General features: G+C 32.8%; 1 protein-coding gene across 7 annotated transcripts in view; it reads right to left on the reverse strand.

Annotated features, from left to right (window-relative positions):
• LOC134529879 (FYVE, RhoGEF and PH domain-containing protein 6-like) overlaps positions 1-21,811 on the reverse strand; it is an 85,380-nt gene that overhangs the window by 14,438 nt on the left and 49,131 nt on the right. For all 7 annotated transcript variants that reach the window (XM_063364436.1, XM_063364439.1, XM_063364433.1 and 4 more), the window contains 3 exons: positions 13,573-13,672; positions 10,268-10,383; positions 833-1,015 (listed from right to left, as the gene is read on the reverse strand). In XM_063364436.1, the coding sequence (XP_063220506.1) occupies positions 833-1,015; positions 10,268-10,383; positions 13,573-13,672 (399 nt within the window). The remainder of the gene's footprint in view (positions 1-832; positions 1,016-10,267; positions 10,384-13,572; positions 13,673-21,811) is intronic.

Genomic DNA, 21,811 nt, shown 5'->3' on the forward strand with positions numbered 1-21,811 from the left:
AACCAAATTTAGTGATATTAAACATTTCCTGATTTTTTTTTGTGGTGCCTAAACATCCACGAAAGCGATATTTTCTGTTTCACTTTTGTTAGCACAAGAAGAAATTCCAGAAATATGTTGTAATTTCCCTGACATTTCCTGGAATTCCCTACTTTTCCCGGTTTTATAGTCCTGTAGCAACCATGCATTCACATAAAGCAACCGCATTATCAATTTTAAATTGTGCAAGACTAACAGATTGTTGATATTTTGACAGTTGATTGTAATATTCCTTTTCTCGCTGATGAGTGGTCATTTAAACTGAAAATTTATTGTGAGAATTCCCAAGCTAGTCTAGTAAGTAATGGAAAGTTACGTTCCCCCAACACGTTGGCAATTAGTTAAGGTTTTTGCTGCTCGTGTTTCTGCTACAAATAATAGTTTTTCATCTTCTCGTCAAAGCAATTTCCTATTTTCTACGCCATATTTGCCCAATCCCCAAATGGACTCCCTAAGTGAGGACGCTGCAGATGTTATAATTTAGTGCACTGAAGATTGTGGTTAAACATACAGAGAAGTATTTCAAACGCTGCTCATAAATCTAAAGATTTCACATATCCAAAGGTTGTAAATCTCTGAGAACCCTAGATTATTCTATTTTATTATAATTTTAAATATATATTGAAGTTTTTTTATTAGAATGAAGGTAAGATACTATCTAAAAGAAAATCACATGAAACGTATTATTTACTAAAATTGTTGGAGAAAAGCTACATTAATATCATTTACATACAATCAACACAATAATAGAGTCATAAAAAGTAACCATAAGTAATTCTTAATAATTTCTTACCTCTTTAAGTGACACCACTTGGTATCCCAACACCGGAATGCTTTCCAGAGCAACAACATCCTCAGAAGCTTTATAAACATATAAAACTTGATTTTTTAGAACAAACCAGTAACGCTTCCATGATCTACGGGAACGTTTTTGAAGCCAGCCACTTATCTGTGACTTTGCATCATTGGCAGTAACCTATGGAAAAAAAAGTTATCAGTGACATTAATAACATACAAATAATCACAAGGGTTAAAGAACATATCAGTGACTACAAACATGAAAACCCTCGATCAGCTATAGCAGAACATTCCATGGAAACCAGACACAGCATTGATTTCGACCAATTCCACAACTATATCCAACATCCGACAATACAAGAAAAGATACATTCAAAAAATAAGTAGAAATATTAAAACACCCAGCAAACATTAATAGAGAAGATGGCTACAAATAAAGCAACATAAGGAACCCAATGTTTGAAAATCCTCAAAACATAGCTCCACATCCAACAACAGGCAGATCACCCCTGATTGGCAAAACAGCCCAGCCAACCAGAAGAAAGGAAGGCTCTGATTGGCCCACAGCTGCAGCCAATCAGGAAGCACCTTCCCCTCAGGCTAGAGTATATAAAGGCAGGATAACTTGTAAGAACCTCAGTAGGTAACTGCTCCCTGATGATGGCGACTGCAATGTCGACCGAAACGTCGGTGCATTATTCGCAAAGAACGCGGCTACAATCCAGAAGCCAAGCTACTTCAGACATTGGCCATGAAAGCCTGCCAACATTATTAGCACTTATGATTGTCTAATATCTCTCTATATATATACACAAACACACACACAACTACACACACACATACAAAATTGGTAAACTATGTTAGGTGTGGTATTATGTTTTTTTTTTAACCGTTATTGGTTATTCAGTTTTAAGTACTCTATGAGAATCATGTTTAAAAGAAAAAAGTTGGCCTGTTGTGATATCTGTTAATAAAGTTAATCAAGTTAATAAAATTAGCCATTTGAAGGAGGTAAACAGGATTATTGATCTGCTTCTCTCTAAATATCCTTTTATTTCCACTTTGATAGGTTATGTTTCACAAACATTGAGGATTAGGAACAGCATGTTTGAAATTACGTTACAGTTACGTAAATTTGTTAAGGAACTATTTAAATTTGAAAAAGCTACTTTTAGTCTGACATCAGCATTGTACTGGCTAGCTCAGGAAGTGAGTAGCGAGTACAAAAATGAATGACTAATCAAATTGAGGGAGGGACATCAGGAGTGCCTTTGCAAGAAGTCACAATTTACAGACCAGGAATTTCAGCAAAAAATATTTTGTTCACAATTCAACAGAGCGTAGAATATAGTGAATATGGCCTGACTTGGTATCATGATAGTGCTAATATTGTCCTGCCAGGTGCAGCGATCAGCCACATTACGAGTTGGGTCAGACCCGGGTCCCTGATGAGTATGGATGCCCGTGATACTACACAGGTGCCTGCAACGTATGTGTGTCATGCCCAAAATTCACAGCGAGAGGAAAACTAAAGTTTGGGTTGGGATGGGAGGTGGGTGAGAAATCAATGAACTGTAGAAAAACTTATTTCCAAAAATGGCTAAGAAAGTTGAAAAATGTGAATTTTCACAAGTATTGTACTACCTAGCTGTACCTCCATAACTTGTGGGAAAGCCGCAATGGCACAGGAAGGCACGTTTAGTGTGAAAATAATGGAAATATTTTCATGTAGACTAGTCAAACATTCAGTTTTTTATTCTGTAGATATGCAGTGAGGCACAACATGGTACGTTCCCTGAATTATTCTTGCACTGGGGAAGATTTATTTAAAACAATTTTATACATATGGCAATGGCATATGTCCATAAAAATGTTTTAAAACAACATAGTGTTGAATAGAGCAGTTTGTACTAAAATCTGTATATTCTTAATATTTATTTTATTTTAAAGCTATATAAGACAATAACTTGAATGTTGTCAGAGGTCCCATGTGAGACAAAATATTGATCCTAACTCACCAATTTTGTAAACCAATGACTCAGAATCAGAATAAAGCTGGGAATCGAAGAAAGAATATCAGAATTGGAATCAATGAAATGAATGTATTCTTAAATCTCTAAATAACTAAAAAAAAGTAATTTGCTAACAGTGCCACCCTATTCAAGCCAATAACAACTTGGCAGGTGGCTCAGGTCATGCTAAGTCTGACTGAGCCTGCTTGGCTCGACACCAACTGGTCAAATAGAAGACCCAGTCAGCCCAGCCTGGCTTGTAATGCAAGAAATAATACCTACTCATTCAAATATGTACACAAAATACATGTGCCAAATTGATGTCTATGGGCCCAGTACGTCCATTACTGCATGTAGATGTATTCTGCATGGGTGCCATCATAAGTTAATGGGCACACATACTCGGTGGCGACAGACTCCTTCTCAATGTGTGACCTTGATCAGTATGGAAGCGAGACCCAAAGTGCTCCTTAAAAACAACCACAATATTAACTGAATTGGCCTGCCCTGAGCATCAGGCATGCTTACACGAAGAACCTACCCAGTGGGCTCTTAAAGGCATCCACACGCCTGGTAGCAATATGCATCCACACATGGTAAAGAACTCAAAGCAACTTGTAACATTGCAAGACCCTGCCCATCCCGGCTTTTACACGTGTTTATTAAAGGAATAAATATTATGGTTTCTCAGTATTGCAGTAGATAATGATTATATAGCCTTCAAGGTCATAGTGACCTAGTTTTTCATACTTGTATTTCATTATTTGTAATATTCTTGTGAATAATTTTAATATTTAAGGATTTTATTTTGAAAAGTCTTTTGACTACAATTTCATTACATTAGATGGTCTTTTATAATAATCATAATTTTGTGTATCTGTTTTATAGTGGTTTAAAATGACGAGGAATAGTGTGGAAAGAAAGAAACAAAGACGTGCGGCAACATAGCGGAGCCGAAAGACAATAGTTTATCGCATCCTGTTTAAGAGAGAGACGGACATTAGCCTAGACCGTGGGAATCTCAGAATTCTGTGTTAAATTAAAAAGAGATGGAAGGTGTACGATAAAGACAGAGACAGCTGACAGAGACAGAGCGAGGGGAAGCCCTCAAAGAGGGAGGGGGGGTACTTCATTATAATTGTAAGAATAAGTGTTATAACCAATAGTAAGGCAGTATTTCAGGTAAGTCCCCACCTAAGTGAATTTTTCCTCAGTGTTTTGTGATGTGCAGTGTTTCATCAGTCATTGTTAAAGTACTGTGCTGAGAGGTTGTATGGGGGCGGCAGCTCATAAATATAATAGTATGAGTTTGTAAGAATTGACAATTTCCCGTATCGGTGCCAGGGCCATGCCACTATTAAATATCAACCTTAGATTTTTTTATTCATCAAGTTTCAGACATTTTACTTAGAATTTGTAGGCCCCAGACGTGCGGCGTAGGCCCAGGTAGTCCACACTGGCCCAGGTAGTCCACACTGGCCCACAAAGATTTATTTTCCCGTGTATCTGCATACCTAACGAAATTTATTCATGAAGGCACAGAACAGTGAGTGACTATCGGTGAAAGTAAATGTTTTCGCCGAATTTACAGTGTAAAGAACATGTAATAATTTAATCATCAAAGGTAATAAAAGAGGAAATTCATTTTGGACGTTTTTATTCAGTAATTGTGAACAGTTTCAAACCAATTAATAATCATAAACTTTAAACCCCACTAAATGCAACAGTCGTAGAAATATTTTTTAAGTGTTTTAAGTTTGTGCAAGGAACAATCATTGTCTTAGCAGGACACAACTGTGACTTGTTACAAACTCTTAATTGATTAACACACTTTATTCAACAGAATATTCTGTACGTCCATCAAACATTTATTTATTAACTGCTAAAGGGCCTCATGGCATGAAAAGGTATAGTTTGAGGTCGGCCACCCTCGTGGCACACAAAGATTACCAGGTTGATGACAGTCTCTGTAAAGAGTTAAAGAATATTTATTCAAGCCAACTGCCTCCCAAGACAGGCCCCAAGGATATTAATAAAAATTTGATATAATTTAGGAGACAAAAACAGAATTACTGGTCAGTGAAGGAAAACTAAAAGGTTCTCAGGGTATTGGGACATCCTACCTTGGGCAGCGGTGGCTTCCGACTGGGCTGGGTATATGAAAATGGCCACTACCAGTACACTTGATGGTTATGTAGTACTGAATTCATGCTGTGTACGTTAAAAAACTAATACACAAATGCTTCACATAATTAAAAAATATTATGACCCCTTAGCAAAAACTTTAGAATAACTGCAGTTATAATTATGTTTGAAATTTGTATTGCCGCTCAAGGGTGCGTTCATAAATGTTACAGTTGGCCTGGATACAATAAAATTATTGAAAGTTATTTAATTAACAGGTTGATGAATGTAGCTGGACAGAATAAACATAAAACACATTACAATATTATTATTTATCAATTGGAACATCGCACTGTATATGAAAGCATTCGCTCACCCCCTCTTCCAAACTAGTAGTGCGCTGCTAAAACACAGAAGCAGTCGTGGCACAAGTCATGCACATATGTTAACACAGTAAGGGAGGTTGTGGGTAATTATTTGTATTTCTTGGAGTAAACTTTGATTACTTAATCTAAAAAAAATGTTATGTCAGCATACAACTTTATCATTAGTATAACATTACAAACCTCCCCTATCTCATATCGGAAATATATAAACACTCGAAGAAAAGAATTTGCTGGATTCAAAGATAATGTCAAGATTCCTATTAATGTTACTCTCGACGATTGATTACTGAAATAAAGTCACTGGACACAAACTAATTATTACTGTTTTTATTTCTCCCTTACGAAAATCCACGACTCACAATGGCCACCATCTTACGACCACAAAGAACAGCTACAGGAATAAAATACAAACAGGTCACACAAAACATTTTTACTGGCTTCAAAACCCAAATTTACTATTCGTTGATATCAAAAGTTGAAAAATACATACTGTTTGTTATTAAATCCTGTGGTTGCTTGAAAATCCTGTCACACGCCGAAAGACTCCATCCTCGGAACAATAACTAACCGACCATTGATGTGGGCTCTTACCGACAACTGTGGCCAAAATTTCTAAATAAAAGTTCCAAATGATAAAAACAAGTTAAATATTGATGTATAGTCCCAATTACAATTGAAAAATTATTTGCCTCTGCAATCCTTTGTTAATTTTTTGAGCCACTGACTGCCTGACGCACAACCTTTGGGTAGCTCGATCAGACGCTAACTACCACGGTCGCCCTTTATCCTCCAAAAGGGCCAAGGGCACTCATGTGACGTAATTTCAAACCAATCTAAAAATTACACATTGTAAAATTAGCCAATTACAGGCACATAGCAACAGCATCTCAACCAACTCACGAGTCTTTCCCATGCCCATAGAATTCACATGACTGTCACTATCTCTTGCTACCCTTACTTCCTTGTCACTGATGTTGCATCATTCCACTTTCAGACAAAGAACCATAGCAAATAATACAAAATAAATAAGTAAAAGCACATCTAAAACAAAAATGAGCAAGCAAAATTAGGTAAAAATAACTTTAAGCGACTATCACAATAAAGTAAACAAGTCATCAGAAATATTAAGAAACACTAAATAATGTACATTATGATCACAAGACACACTGAAAACCATAAATACTCTTATGAAAAATAAACAGTCATTATTTACATGCACCCAGAAAACCTAATCAAGCACAAAAGATGATCAGAAAACATAATACGTAATTCATTAACAAAACTATTAACTATGTGGAGAGGGCCTGGGTTGCTACACTAGTATCAAAATAGTAGATCTGATAACTATTTACAGTAGAACCTCCTTTTTACACTATTCATGAGAGTGTCTGTAAATTTTGTAAAATGCGGGAAGTTTTGAAATAAGAGAAAATTATGAAAAATTATTTTTTGCTCGGAGAACAGTGATATACGACCTTAACATAGGCCTACCATACTTTGATATACACGTAATTATTGAATAAAAGTGTCTGAAGCATATAAATAGAATAATTAACATTAAAGTCCTATATTTACATTCTGTCTTAGAGTATAAGTACACATACATACAGTATGTGTACATATGTACTTTCATACTTTAATTAGCAATTCATTGTAACACCAGACATTTACAGGTTAAGTATACTAATGAAAATACAGTTCTTTATCACCACACTGGGCTGCATTTCCTTCAATGATTTAGCGATTTTTCACAACTGTGTTCAGAGTTGAAATAGGCACGCCTAATCTCTCAGCGAGTGAAACACGAGTACATTTATGCTCATCCAAGGACTTAAAAATGTTTAGTTTTTCATCAGCTGAAAATTTTTTTCCATTTTTTACAAGCTGCCAGCTTGATAAAATAAATACTGATAAAAATTAAGTTAATTACTCACAGTAAAAGAAAATATTTTATGCTTATTGAAATTTGAGTTTGTTGCTGACCACATTATTTTTAATGGATGTTGACAAAGATGAATACCATAAATATAAACTACGTAATATGGTATGTACAAGTTGCTGATGGACCACCTGAATTTCTATAAACTGTAGATCTAGTGGCGCGTGCTAACATTTTCTCAAAGTATGCCATTATTATACCAGTGTTGGCAGCTTGTAAATACAGTTTTTAATGGAAGAGCACATCGAAAAATCCAAGAATGCTGGTGTTCCCAACAGCATTTTGGTTTTAGGTATTTCACATGAAAGTGTTATATGGAAATTACAAATTTATGTAGGTAAACCATGAACAAACAGCGTAAATTGTAGGAAGCAGATTGAAGGCGCATTGTAATCAACAGGAATGTATTGCATTGCATCAAATGATGTTAAAACAGGACCAAAATTATAAAGTTTACGTAAAGGGAAAATGTAAAAAGTGGAATGTAAAATCAGGGTTATTCTGTATGTCCTGCAAGTAAGGTTGGCAAGGGCAACTGATGGTGATCATGTAAACTAATAGAGTCATTCCATATCAAATCAACCAAAGAAAAATTAATTTAGAAACTTCATGTTTCAGATTTATATGATTTTTTGTATATTGGTAATATCAACTAAATACATTATAAATCTATTTTTTCTAAAAAAAAATTTTGAGTAGTTTTTTTTGTATAAATTTTTTAAAATTGCAAAAATAGCCATTTTTAGCAATGTTTTGGATCACTGAAATACTTGTAGGTTTCCAACTAATGGTGCTAGGAGGCTGTTTGACAGCTCATTTTAAAGGTCATTGAATGGGCTTCAATTTGATATGTAACATGACCAACTTTGGAAAAAAAGATAATTTTTATTTGTTTTCAAAATTTTTAATATTGAATTTCTAAAAAACACCATTTTAGATTTTTTTTTTAAAAAAAGTATGTTATTCCTACATATATTGGTTAGATTTGTGCCAAATTTCAAGGTGGAGAATCAATGGGATCATGAGTAAATAATGATGAGAAGTTTAGTAGATGCTTAAGGGGGCATGGTAGATAAATAAATGCTTTAAGCGTCAGTTGGACGTTATTGGTTTTTGGAAGACAACATTGATAAACTGCAAAACAAAATCCTACATAATGTTATTTGCCAACTTTATTAGCAGACGTCCTAAAAAGACAATTCTCGAGCGTTGTTTCTTCCGCAGCAATTAAATGTTCGAAATTACCAAGGCAGAAGTTTTGGCTTCAAGTAATCTTCAGTTTTTAATTAATGCATTTAGCTCTGGTTTAGATACCATGCCGCCTTAAGAAATAGTTGCAGCAAGGAAGAGTAGCATAATTTTACATAAAATTTTGACTTAGTAAAGTATTGAAATTTTATTTTTATAGACAAAATTTTTTTACAAATTATAAAACACGGATAACAAATCTTACCTTACATTCATCCAGTGTTCTTTGATTAAACATTTGATCAATATGATAATACAAAGCACGTGATCTTGCTGAACAGATGTAGCCTAAGTTAAAAGCACATGATCTTGCTGAAAGGATGTAGCTTAAGTTATAACTGACAAAACATATAATTGCTCATGAAAAAAATCTGTTTAGTATATATTTAATTATTTACAGTTTTCACTTAGGTTGTGGCATACTTCGTTCAAGCAGGTGTGATGTCTCTACAATCTCTTCTTTAGTGAGTGTAAAAGTTCTCCCAGTTGCTGTACAAGGTTCAACCTTTTTAAGAAGATCTTCAGTTCTAATGTCTAGTATATCGGCTCTTGGTGTTGGATAAAAAAAGGAAGCAGCAGGTCCTTTGGGATGTAAAAAACTGACTTTAACTTCATTATTATCATTATTTTTTGCCAATATACATGCAAGCCACCAAAAGTTATCGTATTTCACAGTAACATGTTTTGTCAGTTATAACTTAGGCTACATCCTTTCAGCAAGATCATGTGCTTTTAACTTAGGCTACATCTGTTCAGCAAGATCACGTGCTTTGTATTATCATATTGATCAAATGTTTAATCAAAGAACACTGGATGAATGTAAGGTAAGATTTGTTATCCGTGTTTTATAATTTGTAAAAAAATTTTGTCTATAAAAATAAAATTTCAATACTTTACTAAGTCAAAATTTTATGTAAAATTATGCTACTCTTCCTTGCTGCAACTATTTCTTAAGGCGGCATGGTATCTAAACCAGAGCTAAATGCATTAATTAAAAACTGAAGATTACTTGAAGCCAAAACTTCTGCCTTGGTAATTTCGAACATTTAATTGCTGCGGAAGAAACAACGCTCGAGAATTGTCTTTTTAGGACGTCTGCTAATAAAGTTGGCAAATAACATTATGTAGGATTTTGTTTTGCAGTTTATCAATGTTGTCTTCCAAAAACCAATAACGTCCAACTGACGCTTAAAGCATTTATTTATCTACCATGCCCCCTTAAGCATCTACTAAACTTCTCATCATTATTTACTCATGATCCCATTGATTCTCCACCTTGAAATTTGGCACAAATCTAACCAATATATGTAGGAATAACATACTTTTTTTAAAAAAAATCGAAAATGGTGTTTTTTTAGAAATTCAATATTAAAAATTTTGAAAACAAATAAAAATTATCTTTTTTTCCAAAGTTGGTCATGTTACATATCAATTTGAAGCCCATTCAATGACCTTTAAAATGAGCTGTCAAACAGCCTTCTAGCACCATTAGTTGGAAACCTACAAGTATTTGAGTGATATAAAACATTGCTAAAATTGGCTATTTTTGCAATTTTCAAAAATTTATACAAAAAAAACTACTCAAAATTTTTTTTTAGAAAAAATAGATTTATTTTGTATTTAGTTGATATTACCAATATACAAAAAAAAACATGAAAATCTAAGGTGTAGAGGTTAAGGCCTCTGGTTGATTTCATATGGAATGACCCAATAGCAGTTACCTCCAACAGACGTTCTGGAACATACTTCTTTTTACCAGTTTCCCCTTTCTTAACAAACCGAGCCCGTATTGTGTCACTTTCATCACTCCCTAGCTGTGGCGGTGTTTCTTCAAATTCTGCACAGTAAGAGAAAACATGCTGCAATACATCTTTCAAAATCATTCTGATAGAATTAGTATCTCATAATTAAAATTGTTTTGCTTTATAAGAAAATGTTCAAACAGATGAAAGGCAGTTTAAATAACAGAGAATCAAGAAGTAAGAGCTGGAAACTATGACTTTCATTTGTGCTGAAAAACACCTAAGTTTTAGAATAAAACTAATTTTAATGTTTCTACCAATAGTCCCTACCTACTTAATAGAATACACTAGATAAGTAATAAAAATGGCATTGTTAAGGACACCTAATACTAAGATCCATCTGAAAGTGCTGAATAAAAATTAAAAATTTAGTTATTAATAATGAGAGAAAGCAATAAATAAATTCATAAAAAAAGCTGAAAAACAATATTACAGAAGAATTGAAAAATTTTCAGGATAAAATTTGACTAGTCACAATATTATCACTCATAAATGAATGTTGTACGGATGTAATTGCTTTGCTTTTGTTGTCAGGAAACATAATGATTAACAATGAAAAATTCAATTTAATGATAATTCATAATTCATCTAGAAGTCATAAATGTGTGGGTCTAAAAAAGAATTTTCTCTGCACAAATTTTTAAAAGACTTTTTTTTTCCTGCAGAAATATTTTTCTATTATTTAATTACTTGTCGTGTTAACATAAACAACACCTACACAAATTTTAATTACTTTATGAATGTAACAATAAAATCCTGAAGATTTCTTAGTGCAAACACTGCTGGTCCCAAGGGTTTTGAATAAACAGTTGTGTGCTCTAAGTGCACCTTCATTACCATAATTGCCAACTTTTAAAATTCCTAATTCAGTAGAAAAATTAAAGTGGTTAATTTTAATGTAAATCAAACACGGCAATTTGGTTACTCTATGATTAAACCTGACAAATTACTAGATACTATTGTACATTTTATACTACCTACCAAAGTGTATATATATTTATTTATTTTATTATTTAGAGAGAGAGCTATTAACTGACCTGAAAAATCTGCAGTGTCAAATTCTCTCTGTTTGGATCGCACTCAACTAGATACAATCTGAATAAATAAATTATATAAATTAATTCGGCCTGTGAGAATATCAATTTTATAGTTCGAATCAAATACGAATATCAAATTATTCTCAAATACAAATACTGAATTCAAATAGTAAGAATTATAATTTTTTTTTTCAATTATAACAAATACACATCGAAAGAAAAAGGTAAAAATGTAGTGTAGTGACTTCTGAGAAATTAGATAAATAATACTAAACTGAAAGGTTGGTTATGTTATGTCAGCTACAATTATTATAGGGAAAATTTTGTTGAACTGTTCTAATTTTGAAAGGAAAATATAAATAATTATTTTTCATAGTAATCAAAATAGAATCTACAAAAAAAATAATAAATAAATAAATAAATGAAAGGCAATTCCCGTATGTGTGAAGAAACTTTAAGAGGGTGGGTTTAAAATGAATCTACGGTGAGCAGATTTAATCTACAGTTAAATATTGATGTAGGTCTAAAAAAATTTAAAACTTCTTTGTTAGAATATTTCACTATGTGAATATAAATCACTATGTATATTAACATATTTTATAATTTATGGATTATATTTTTTGGTTTGTTTTAACTAAGAGTTGGAACATAGTAGCTGCTTAGCATGTTCCTCTCTTTTTCTGTCCAGTGTACGTGTGCTTGGTAAAAGACCTTATTTTTTGGGCCACATGGAAGAAGATAATTGCCTGAGCTGTCACTACGCTAGGAGAGTGTGTGTGTGGGCCTGTATACGGTCGGTCGTCGTTCACTGTGTATTATCCACTATAAAATGTTGCCGTAGGTTGTTAGGCTGTGGGAGTCTTTGCTGCGAGTATGCGACCAGATGTTTTCCACGAGATCTATACAAGTTTTTTCTCTTTGCCGCCCCGTTATGAATGAAACTAATCACAGAGCTGGAATGCCAGTGTTTCTATACTCTGATCTGAAAACTGTCAACTTTAACATGAATAATAAACTATTCGTTTATTATTCAAAAATTCAAATATTCGCACAGATCTAAAATTAGTAAAACATAATAAATTATAATTTACTGCAGTGTGACTGCACTGTCTGATAATCACTATTAAAAAACATATTTTAATATGTAACTGCGTACATTCATAAAACAATTAGAAATAAAGATCTTTGAAAAAACTGAAATTTCAATGTATCCAGTTCTGCACGCAAAATTATATTTGGTTTTACCAATATAATGGATGCCTGGACATTTAAATGTATATTTTTTTATAAAAGTAAACATTGACAAAAACTAGTGAAAGAAACAGATAGAAAAGTATTGAATTTAGTAATCTTGTGACATATGAAAAAAAAAGTGAGTTTCAGAATACGTCAAAGATGTATCGAGCAAACTCGTATGTTCTCATGTTGTTCATGTTGCAAATAAACTTATAATACTAAACTCTGAAAAAATTAAACTAGAATTCCTTAATATAATGCTAAGCATGATAAATAAACTGATAAATAAAACAGTCAAAACCCAAATTTCTGGATGTGAATCACCCACATACTTTCTGTGCCCACCGTTAGAATTTGCTGCCTGAATCGTAAATGTTGCTTGCCACCATCAAACGCAGATAGCAACTAGCAGCATGAATCATATTTTAATAAAGTAAAAAAAAAAAAAAAAAATTGTGAAAAGATTTGAACCATGTCCCTTGAGGTTACCTAATGTGCACTCTACTGCTGTGCTACTAAGCTTCTTGGGAATTTAGAAGGAGAATATGTATTATAATTATTATAATGCCAGTCGTCTTAGGTATTTCAAAACTTGTGATGAATTTTTATTATGACTATTTTAATTTACAGAATAAATTACAGAGTAGTTTCATTTGGCACACCAATACATTTGGTATGCCCCTTTATGTTTACAATACGTTTGGTTTGCCCCCTAATGTTTATGAAAGTGACTATATAAGGTTTATGTTGCTACATGTGGGTCCACCATCTTTGTAACACATTTCCGTTCATCGACTTCCATTCCATTTTGACGAAATTACTCCTACCAAATGCTAATTACTGACAGCTAAGATGTTTACACATCAAAAGCATTAACTGATAGTATGAAGGTGATAAAATTTACAAGTACATTCATGTGTGGATTAAACATAAGTTCAGTAAGTTTCTTACCTCTCAAAAGACTTTCAAAGCAATCACCGCACACTCGAGCTGACTGGTACTTTTTATACTCAAGTGGCGCTCGATTTTCAGAACAATTCCCACATACAACCTGCCAAGTAACAGAAAATAAATAATGAACACAATACACTGTTTAAGCTATAATTTCTAGAAACAAAATACTTATGTATAGCAAATATATATATAAATTGGGAAAAATAAAACTATTTACAAACTTGATCACGAAAATGGAAGTAACGTGATGAATACTACTTTAAATTACAACACAATAAATAAAATTCTTATTTGATAAGTATGAAAATAGAAATTTGTACTACCGTTCAAATATTAAAATTATATTAAAAATATTAAAAAAATTTTTTTTTTTCATGACTGTGGAAAGACTAACATAATGCAACAAGAGAGGAATTTACAAAAGTAAGTTTCATTACTGCTACATAATTTTATTATTTAAAGAAAATAAATAAACCAAAGAAAAATGAATTTTTGAGGTGAAAAATAGACATTTATGCTAGAGTGTATACCAATTTTTGTTACGTTAGACTAAAATTTACAAATTCATGTGCTATATCTTTGGTACAATACTCATATAACCTTCACCTAGCTCTGTTGTATAAAATTATGTCAGAAATCAAATTATGACACATGCCAAAATGATTAAGGGAACAATATGCTTCAGAAAAAAAGAGCTACCTACAGTGTTAACAGACAAAATGTATGTAACAAACATCCCATAACTAATTAGCACACCTTTCAACCTTAACATCTTATCATATATTACCACATATTTATTTATATTTTAATGCTTAAATGTTTTTTTAACTATTAATTTATTAAAAGACAATCATATATAAATAGTTCAAATAAATATTTAAAAGAAAGTTTAATGTTTTATCACTATATAGAATTATTAACAATAACTGGTAAGTTTTCTACATAATTAATTTTTGGTCCACCAATGGATGCTTTTTAAATTATTAAGAAATAATTCAATTTTCTGAACAAACACTTTAGCCAACAAGCATCGTGACATTAACCACCCCCCCCCCTTCTCCCCATCAGCTGTTCCCTATGCCATTAGCGACTCGCACATGCACGGGAACAGCTTCCGAAGTGCTCTTAAGGGCGTGTAAGCAATCCCTTAGTCTCTTTCCTGCTTGTCGCTTACTCGAGTTACTTAGTTTGGTTAGGCGGTGCCTATGCTCTGGAACACTCATGATCCTGTACTTGTCGATTCGCCTTGCCTGGTACCAGGTGGCAGTTGGAAGTAATTATGTTACTTGCTTTTTTGTAGAGTTTATTTGAAATTTTTGTCTCAGCAGCCACCTCTCAAATTTTGTGCCTGGCTTTAACTTCAGTCTTTTCGGTGTTTAAAGTCTGGCTTTCCCATTCAGGTGTTTCGTTTCACCACGACTATATGACATGCATGTTCACCTGTATCAGGTAACCTGCCTTAATTTCTTGTTGACATGTTCATACATTTTTTCCCTTTTGTTATGGATGCGACTGATCTCTTGTCGTAATTTCTTGCTTGCCTGACACCCCTAATTTTCTTGGTCTGGAGTATTGTTTAGAGATGCACATGAGTGTACTTCACTTTTTAATTTCTTACTCTGGATCATTGTATTCAATCACATTTGTTCTTTGTATTAGTACTTCCCATTGTACTTGCCTTAAAGTGTGTAAATGATCCCATTCAAGGAATTCTTAAGGATCATGACTGTAAATTTTCTTGAAATTGTTTATGTTACTTTGCAGCATTTTTTATTAATCTCCAGACATACCAAACATGAAAAAGTAAAGGGTTAATTTTTACTTCAACATCACTATCAATAATATAGCCTAATTACCTATTACTCTGCATTTACAAACATGATTATGGGCAGCAATAATAAACTGGAAAAATTATTGTGCTGTGAATAAAGGACATCCTAATATCCATTGATCATGTATGTTTCTCAACTTTTTCTCAGTCAATTTTTGGTGGCACGAAAGGCTTATTTGGATTTTGCACTGCTTAAAAATGCTTTCTTACCAACTGCGACAATCTGACAGTTTTGTTTTCACAGACCTTGCATTTTATACTTGTTTTGTTAGAGTCCTCTAAGTAAACTCTGATTTACAGTGATAGGGAAATCTGGCTGATACAACTCAAAACCATTTTCCAGCATCTTATATAATAGTTTTTAAAATTATACTAATTTAAATTAATAAAGGTTGGAAATTTGTGTAACTAATAAATTAAAAAATTAAAATATTCTAGAATTATATTTAAGTCACGAGTGAACCTTTATGAATAGTACTGACACGACAAAATGTTACCTTTAGTTCGGATCTACTGAAATGTTATGTAAGTGTAAACACACCATACACAAGCTGAAGTATGGCAAGAATAGGAGATAGAAAAGACAATCTAGGCTGGAATGTACGTGCCTTAAATCATTCTGGTTCCTCTAAAAATTGGAGACATTCCCCTCGCAAAGTTTCTATGGTGGGTCAAGAAGTAAGAACTTCTCAATTTACTTGCTAGTGTCCAACTAAACATACATTGCCAACTTAACCTCAATAAAATCTTACTTGACTACATGCTGCACTACAAAAAAAAGTTAAAATAGTAATGATAAACACAAACTAAATTTTCTTGGCAGAAAAATAGAATTAAATACTATTTTCTGTTTTTCTTCTTCTTCGTGGTACTTCTGAATTCCAGACTTTTTCCATGTTTGGTGGCCACCCTAAAATGTCAAATATCTGGCCATCTGGTCAAATGAATATGACTCCTGGTTGGTTGGTGAAATATCCTCGATTTGGTTCCCATTCAAGCCAGGGACTTTCTTACTGAATTTAAGTCAGAGTGTTGTACAGCACCTGCTCCTAAATACAGCAAACCACACAAGAACCACTGCTGTTAGACTCTAAGTTGCATTTCTTCTTCCTTAAGAACTGTTTTTTCGAAGAATTAAGTTATGTGGACTCATTATGAAATATAAAATATTTTTTAACTGACTTAGAATGATAGGATTTCAGTCAAATGTTTTTAAAACCTGTTAAATGGTTCAAATACTGTACAAATGTTACCAGTTATCACTCACTATAAATCACTGAACATTCAAGTGCTATAATTTGTTTCACGTGATTCTATTTTTTGGAGTAATTGCAAATCATGGCCTTGGTTTTAGTGTAAACAAAATAATTTTCAAAATTTAATTTCTTTAGCCTATTGAATTTGTTAAGTACAAATGAAGCAAAGTATAATTGTTTAATTTTTACAAATTATTTAATGTTGGGATTCACCAAATATAAGTGTGCTTCAATTGTCACCCAACTAGGTAAATGTACACATAACACTTTCTTGTAGTTTTAATGCGTTGGAAGTCACGGAAGTCATAACTATATATAGTTATATATATAATGAGACAATCATATTTTTGTATAGCTATCACAAAACTTTTACACAAACTTTTTAAAGTCGAAGGCATGAGAAATGCTTCTTGTTTACATTTAAAATAATTAAGTGGCGATGCAAAAGGCAACTCAAATTATATAGCTTGTTCCATTGTTAGCTGTTGCGACCCTTGCAAGCCTGTATGTACACTGTTGCCAAAACATTACCTACACATATCACTGAAACTACGGTGCTGAGGCAGGGCCTTGAGTTTGTCTGGCGCTAGTGTGTAAGTTGTTCGAGTGAGCTTGGTGGTGGCGAGTAGTGTAGTTCCTCAAAACTCTTTGACGCTGACGTCTTAGAGGGAAACTGATATGACGACAAGAGATGAATGGACTTGGAGAGGAAGTGGGCTTAAGGCCACATTTCACATATTTTTTTATTTCTCCATGTATAAGAGTTGTACATGGACACTTTAAAATTGTAGTTGTTTTTGTTTAAGAAGCATAATTTTCCAAATATTTCACTTCAAAGTTGATAATTCAGGGCTTTTGTGTACTAATTTTTTGATTAACTATCCATTTTTCCCCTAAAAAATTGTATTTGATGTGATCTGTACAAAATGCCCAATAAAATAACTTATTATGAAAGTGATAAATCAATTGCTGAATGTTTGCTGTAAACATCAGTGTCACTTGAATTAGACATTATTATTTTGATAAAAACCACCATTAATCTCTCAATGGAAAAATTTCAGATTTTTTTAATTTCTAGTTTGAAACTTTATCTGTAAAATAAAATAAGTTTTGATTTTTTTAGTAATTTGCAACAACCAATAAATATCCAGTTTTGCAACACTGTTTTTGTTATGTCAGTTGCGTACAACACTCTTCTCTTGGACTGTACAGTAGTTGTGCCTGTGTTGTACGCACCCCACTGGCACCCCCTGCCGTTAGGCCGCGCAGAATTCTTTCCCCTCCCCCCCACTTGCAGCAGTAGGCTGCTGTCTGACCTTGAAGATTAGTCACACAAAATAAAACACTTGTCAAGGTTCAAGGGACAGAGAAAGCATTAGTAAGAAGAAGGTGAAGTGAAGTTTGTAGACATAAATGCAATAAATTTATAAATTTATTTTATGTATTAATGGGTAAACAAATTCCGGGCAAACCTCGGGCTTCTTGTTTACAGAAATGAAACAAACACGTGAAAGCTGCAAACGAGATATGAAGGGGAAAAAAAAGGTAAATAATATTGACAATGAGATTAGTTTAATCAAAATAGAATAATACCTAATTAATTTTACGTAAAACAATACAGTTTAATAGTTGATGTAATACATTTCTATCTTATGTCCTTGAGTTTTGTCGAAGTAAGAATTTGAAATATTATGTTTAAGTTAATGTCTTCTCTAATGCGAATTGGATTTAAAAATGTAAAATTAAATGCATATTTTTTGCAATTAGAGTATTGCAGTGTGTTGCTTCAAACTTAGAGCTGAGAGCTTATTTACCCATACAGATTAAACAAACTTTCAGTTGGTTTTACTTTGTTGTTTATTTTAATTATGTATGTTGAGTTTTATAATTAATAAATTCAATTTTATAACCGTTTTGAAGCTGGCTATCATTGGGTCGCTTATAGTGCAAGAGGTAGTGGGTTCAAATACCGGCCAGATTAAGTTTTCTTGATATATGTTTAAGTTAATAAGTAAGCCCTCTTATAAGCAATGCAGCTTATAAACCCAAATAATGCAGCTGTGTAGCATAAACGTCAGCTGAAACAACTTGATTTAACTACTGCTAACAACATGGCTATAAATGGTAGTACACATCGCGGGAAATTTTCTTTGTTTCTCTTGGATTCTAACATACGATTAACGAATTTCCAATTTTTTCTTTTATTATTTTCTGTATATTGTGTGTGACGCTACTCCCCTATTTGTACTGACAAAACAAATTCTGAGACTTTTTAAATAGATTGAAGTGTTTTAACTGAAATAAATATCTAAATATATTTAGCAAACCTGTGCGTGTTGAATCTCGAGGCCACAAACTTTGCTGAGGCTTGTCAACCAAATTCGTTATGTATGTCGGTGTCGGACCGCACATACATCTGTCATCCCCCCTCCCCCTCCTTATTCAGTTTTTCCTTGAGTCATGTACTTAAAAATGTTAAGCCTGCTTTTCTAACACTGTTTTAGCTACGCCTATGCTTACAGTGGGTGTATGTATTAGTCTTAACCATCTAAACTGTGTCATAGGTATCTAATTGTCCAATCCAATCGAAAAAGCAGCAGATTGTTACAGTATTTTGAAAACAAGTTGAAACAATTTATATTATTGATGTACTACCATCTGTGATTGTAGCTGTTATTTTGTTGATGTCACCCCAAAATCAGGTTAGTTGTAGGGTATTAATTATCATTTTGAAATTATCTTTATAGCTGAGAGTTACAAACAAGCATTTATAGGTCCCCTTTGTAATAGCTTTTAAGCAGTAAATGTAAGTTAGTAATTTTAAAATAATTTTTTTTCACTCAATCATAGCGTGAATAAAGTTATTAATAATATAACAGACTGTATTTAGAAGTATGAAAATACTATAGCATCAAGTTCGTGCTGTGAATACTTTCTTAGTGTCAAGCCATATTACCAAGTGCTTTTTTCAACGCATCTCCAAAAAAATTCAACACACAAATTTTCACAACCTAATAATTTTTTTCCAAAAGTAGGACGTATATAAATTGTATATTACTATTTCAAACACATTTTAAAGTCATTATTTCAAGTTTGTCTATCTTATTCATTGTGACATAATGTCATTAATATTACCCGCCTACCATTATTTGTTTATAATATTCGGTGTAGTTTGTTGACCTGATTTTGTGTACCTGTGCTGTTAATTTTAAAGTATATTGTATAGAAACACTCCTACGTCTCACATAGAACATTTTACGTAAAAAACTATTTTTTTTGCATAAACAATACGGAAGAAATACAAAAATGTTTAGAGTTGAACGGTTATCAAGCAGCGGCAATATGTCTTCTTCAGAAAGTGAATCTCGTTTGTCCTTATACAACAAAAAGGAAGACAAACGATAAATTGTCCATATTTGATGAGAAAAGACTTCCAGATCTATTCGTTGAAAACGTTCTTTCGTGTGCCCCTACATTAGCAGGAAACATAATCGTAGACATCAGACATTTTATGAAAGAAATGAAAGTAGTCTACGAGCACTCAAACATTTGCACACTAAAATGTTTTGAGTAGGTAGTAAACATTTAAATTAACTAAATTTGCAGAATATTTTTTTTTGGAAGTGTTGAATCTTAGTTATTTAGGCACCTATAAATAAACTGTCTTAAAATTACGTGCGAAATTTGTAAGGAATCTTTACTGTTTGTATACGATGACATACAATTTAAGATGGAAAGTATTCCAAACTGCTTTTCAAAAACGTGTTTGGAATCTAGTTCCTAAGGATTTTTTTTTCTGTAATAGTACAAGCTAAACATTTTACATTTGAACACACTTCAATAGAATGCATATAATTAATGTTGCAATGATTCAAAATAAATATGATACTAGAAAAGAACAGTTATGTGGTTTCGCAAAATGTAAATCTTAAAAATAAGTGTGAAGTGTAGGAAACTATGCTTGTCTACAAAAAATTGTTTGGCAACTAGTTACCAATAAATATATAATGTACTGTGTATCCATTACTTTGAGTTTGTGAGTTCTCACAAATTGAAAATCTTGCGCATCCTGAAATATTAAAAAAACTTAAGAATCTTATATGTACTGAAACGTGTATTTATACTGTTTGCCATAAAATATTTATTCATATGAAAACAATTTTACAATGGGTTTTTATGTTAATTTTGGCTCACAGTATATTGATATAAATGAAGGGTGTTTTTTTGTAAATAAATTTATCTGGAAATTTTTCATGATTAAATGCTTAAATATATACACTTTTACAAGCAAGCTTATGTTTCAATTTTTTTCTAAATCACCATCGCATTTAATCAGTTTTCTGGGCTGGCAATAAAAATGCGGTAGGTATGTTAAAGTTATACGTGGACTACGTTAAAAATTAGACCTCTTTCCTTCGCATATCTTTGTCTCGCTATAAAGCTTTTTTTACCGAGGGGTCCCCCCCCCCCCTTCCCTAATGCTTCTACAAAAACAGATTTTACAATCATTTTCAGAATAATAAATATTTTCTGAAAAGTAGGACATCTAAGGCAGTTTACCGCAAACAAACATTCTTAGTATTTTTTAAATGTCAAATTTTTTCCTTGTTCATCTTTGCTGCAACACAGTATCCAGGGTGACATTAATTTTATTGTATTAATTGTTTTGCCTTTTTTTTTTCTTTAGTTCCATGATTGAGATACCCTGCACAATATTTATTTCATATCTTAACAAGTTTTTGTGAAAATTTGCCGTGAGTTCGTGAGTGAACAAGAATAAAGTATACTTGTTGGACTGGAGAAATCTAAGTACATCTTATTTTTGCTGTATCTCTCTTTCTTGTGACGATTCGCTTCGGCATAAAGAAGTGCTATTTTACCTTTTTAAAAAGTTTCATTCAGAATTAGGAAATAACCCATATTTTTAATGTTGATCATTTGAATTTCGTACAGTGGTAATTTGATGGCCGATATATAAGGTGGCTGCCCTGTGCGATGTGGTCATTCAGTTGAAATTTGCAGTGGAAGTGTCAATGCAAGGCTAACAACTCTTTATCAGATATGTGATAACGGTCCTATTTTCTCGGTTTCGCTTTGCAGCTTTCAGCTCAGTTCCGGAAATCACTTCAGGTAGGCTCGGGAAGGGTAT

The sequence above is a fragment of the Bacillus rossius genome, chromosome 2 (assembly GCF_032445375.1).
Source record: "Bacillus rossius redtenbacheri isolate Brsri chromosome 2, Brsri_v3, whole genome shotgun sequence".
Lineage (NCBI taxonomy): Eukaryota > Metazoa > Arthropoda > Insecta > Phasmatodea > Bacillidae > Bacillus > Bacillus rossius.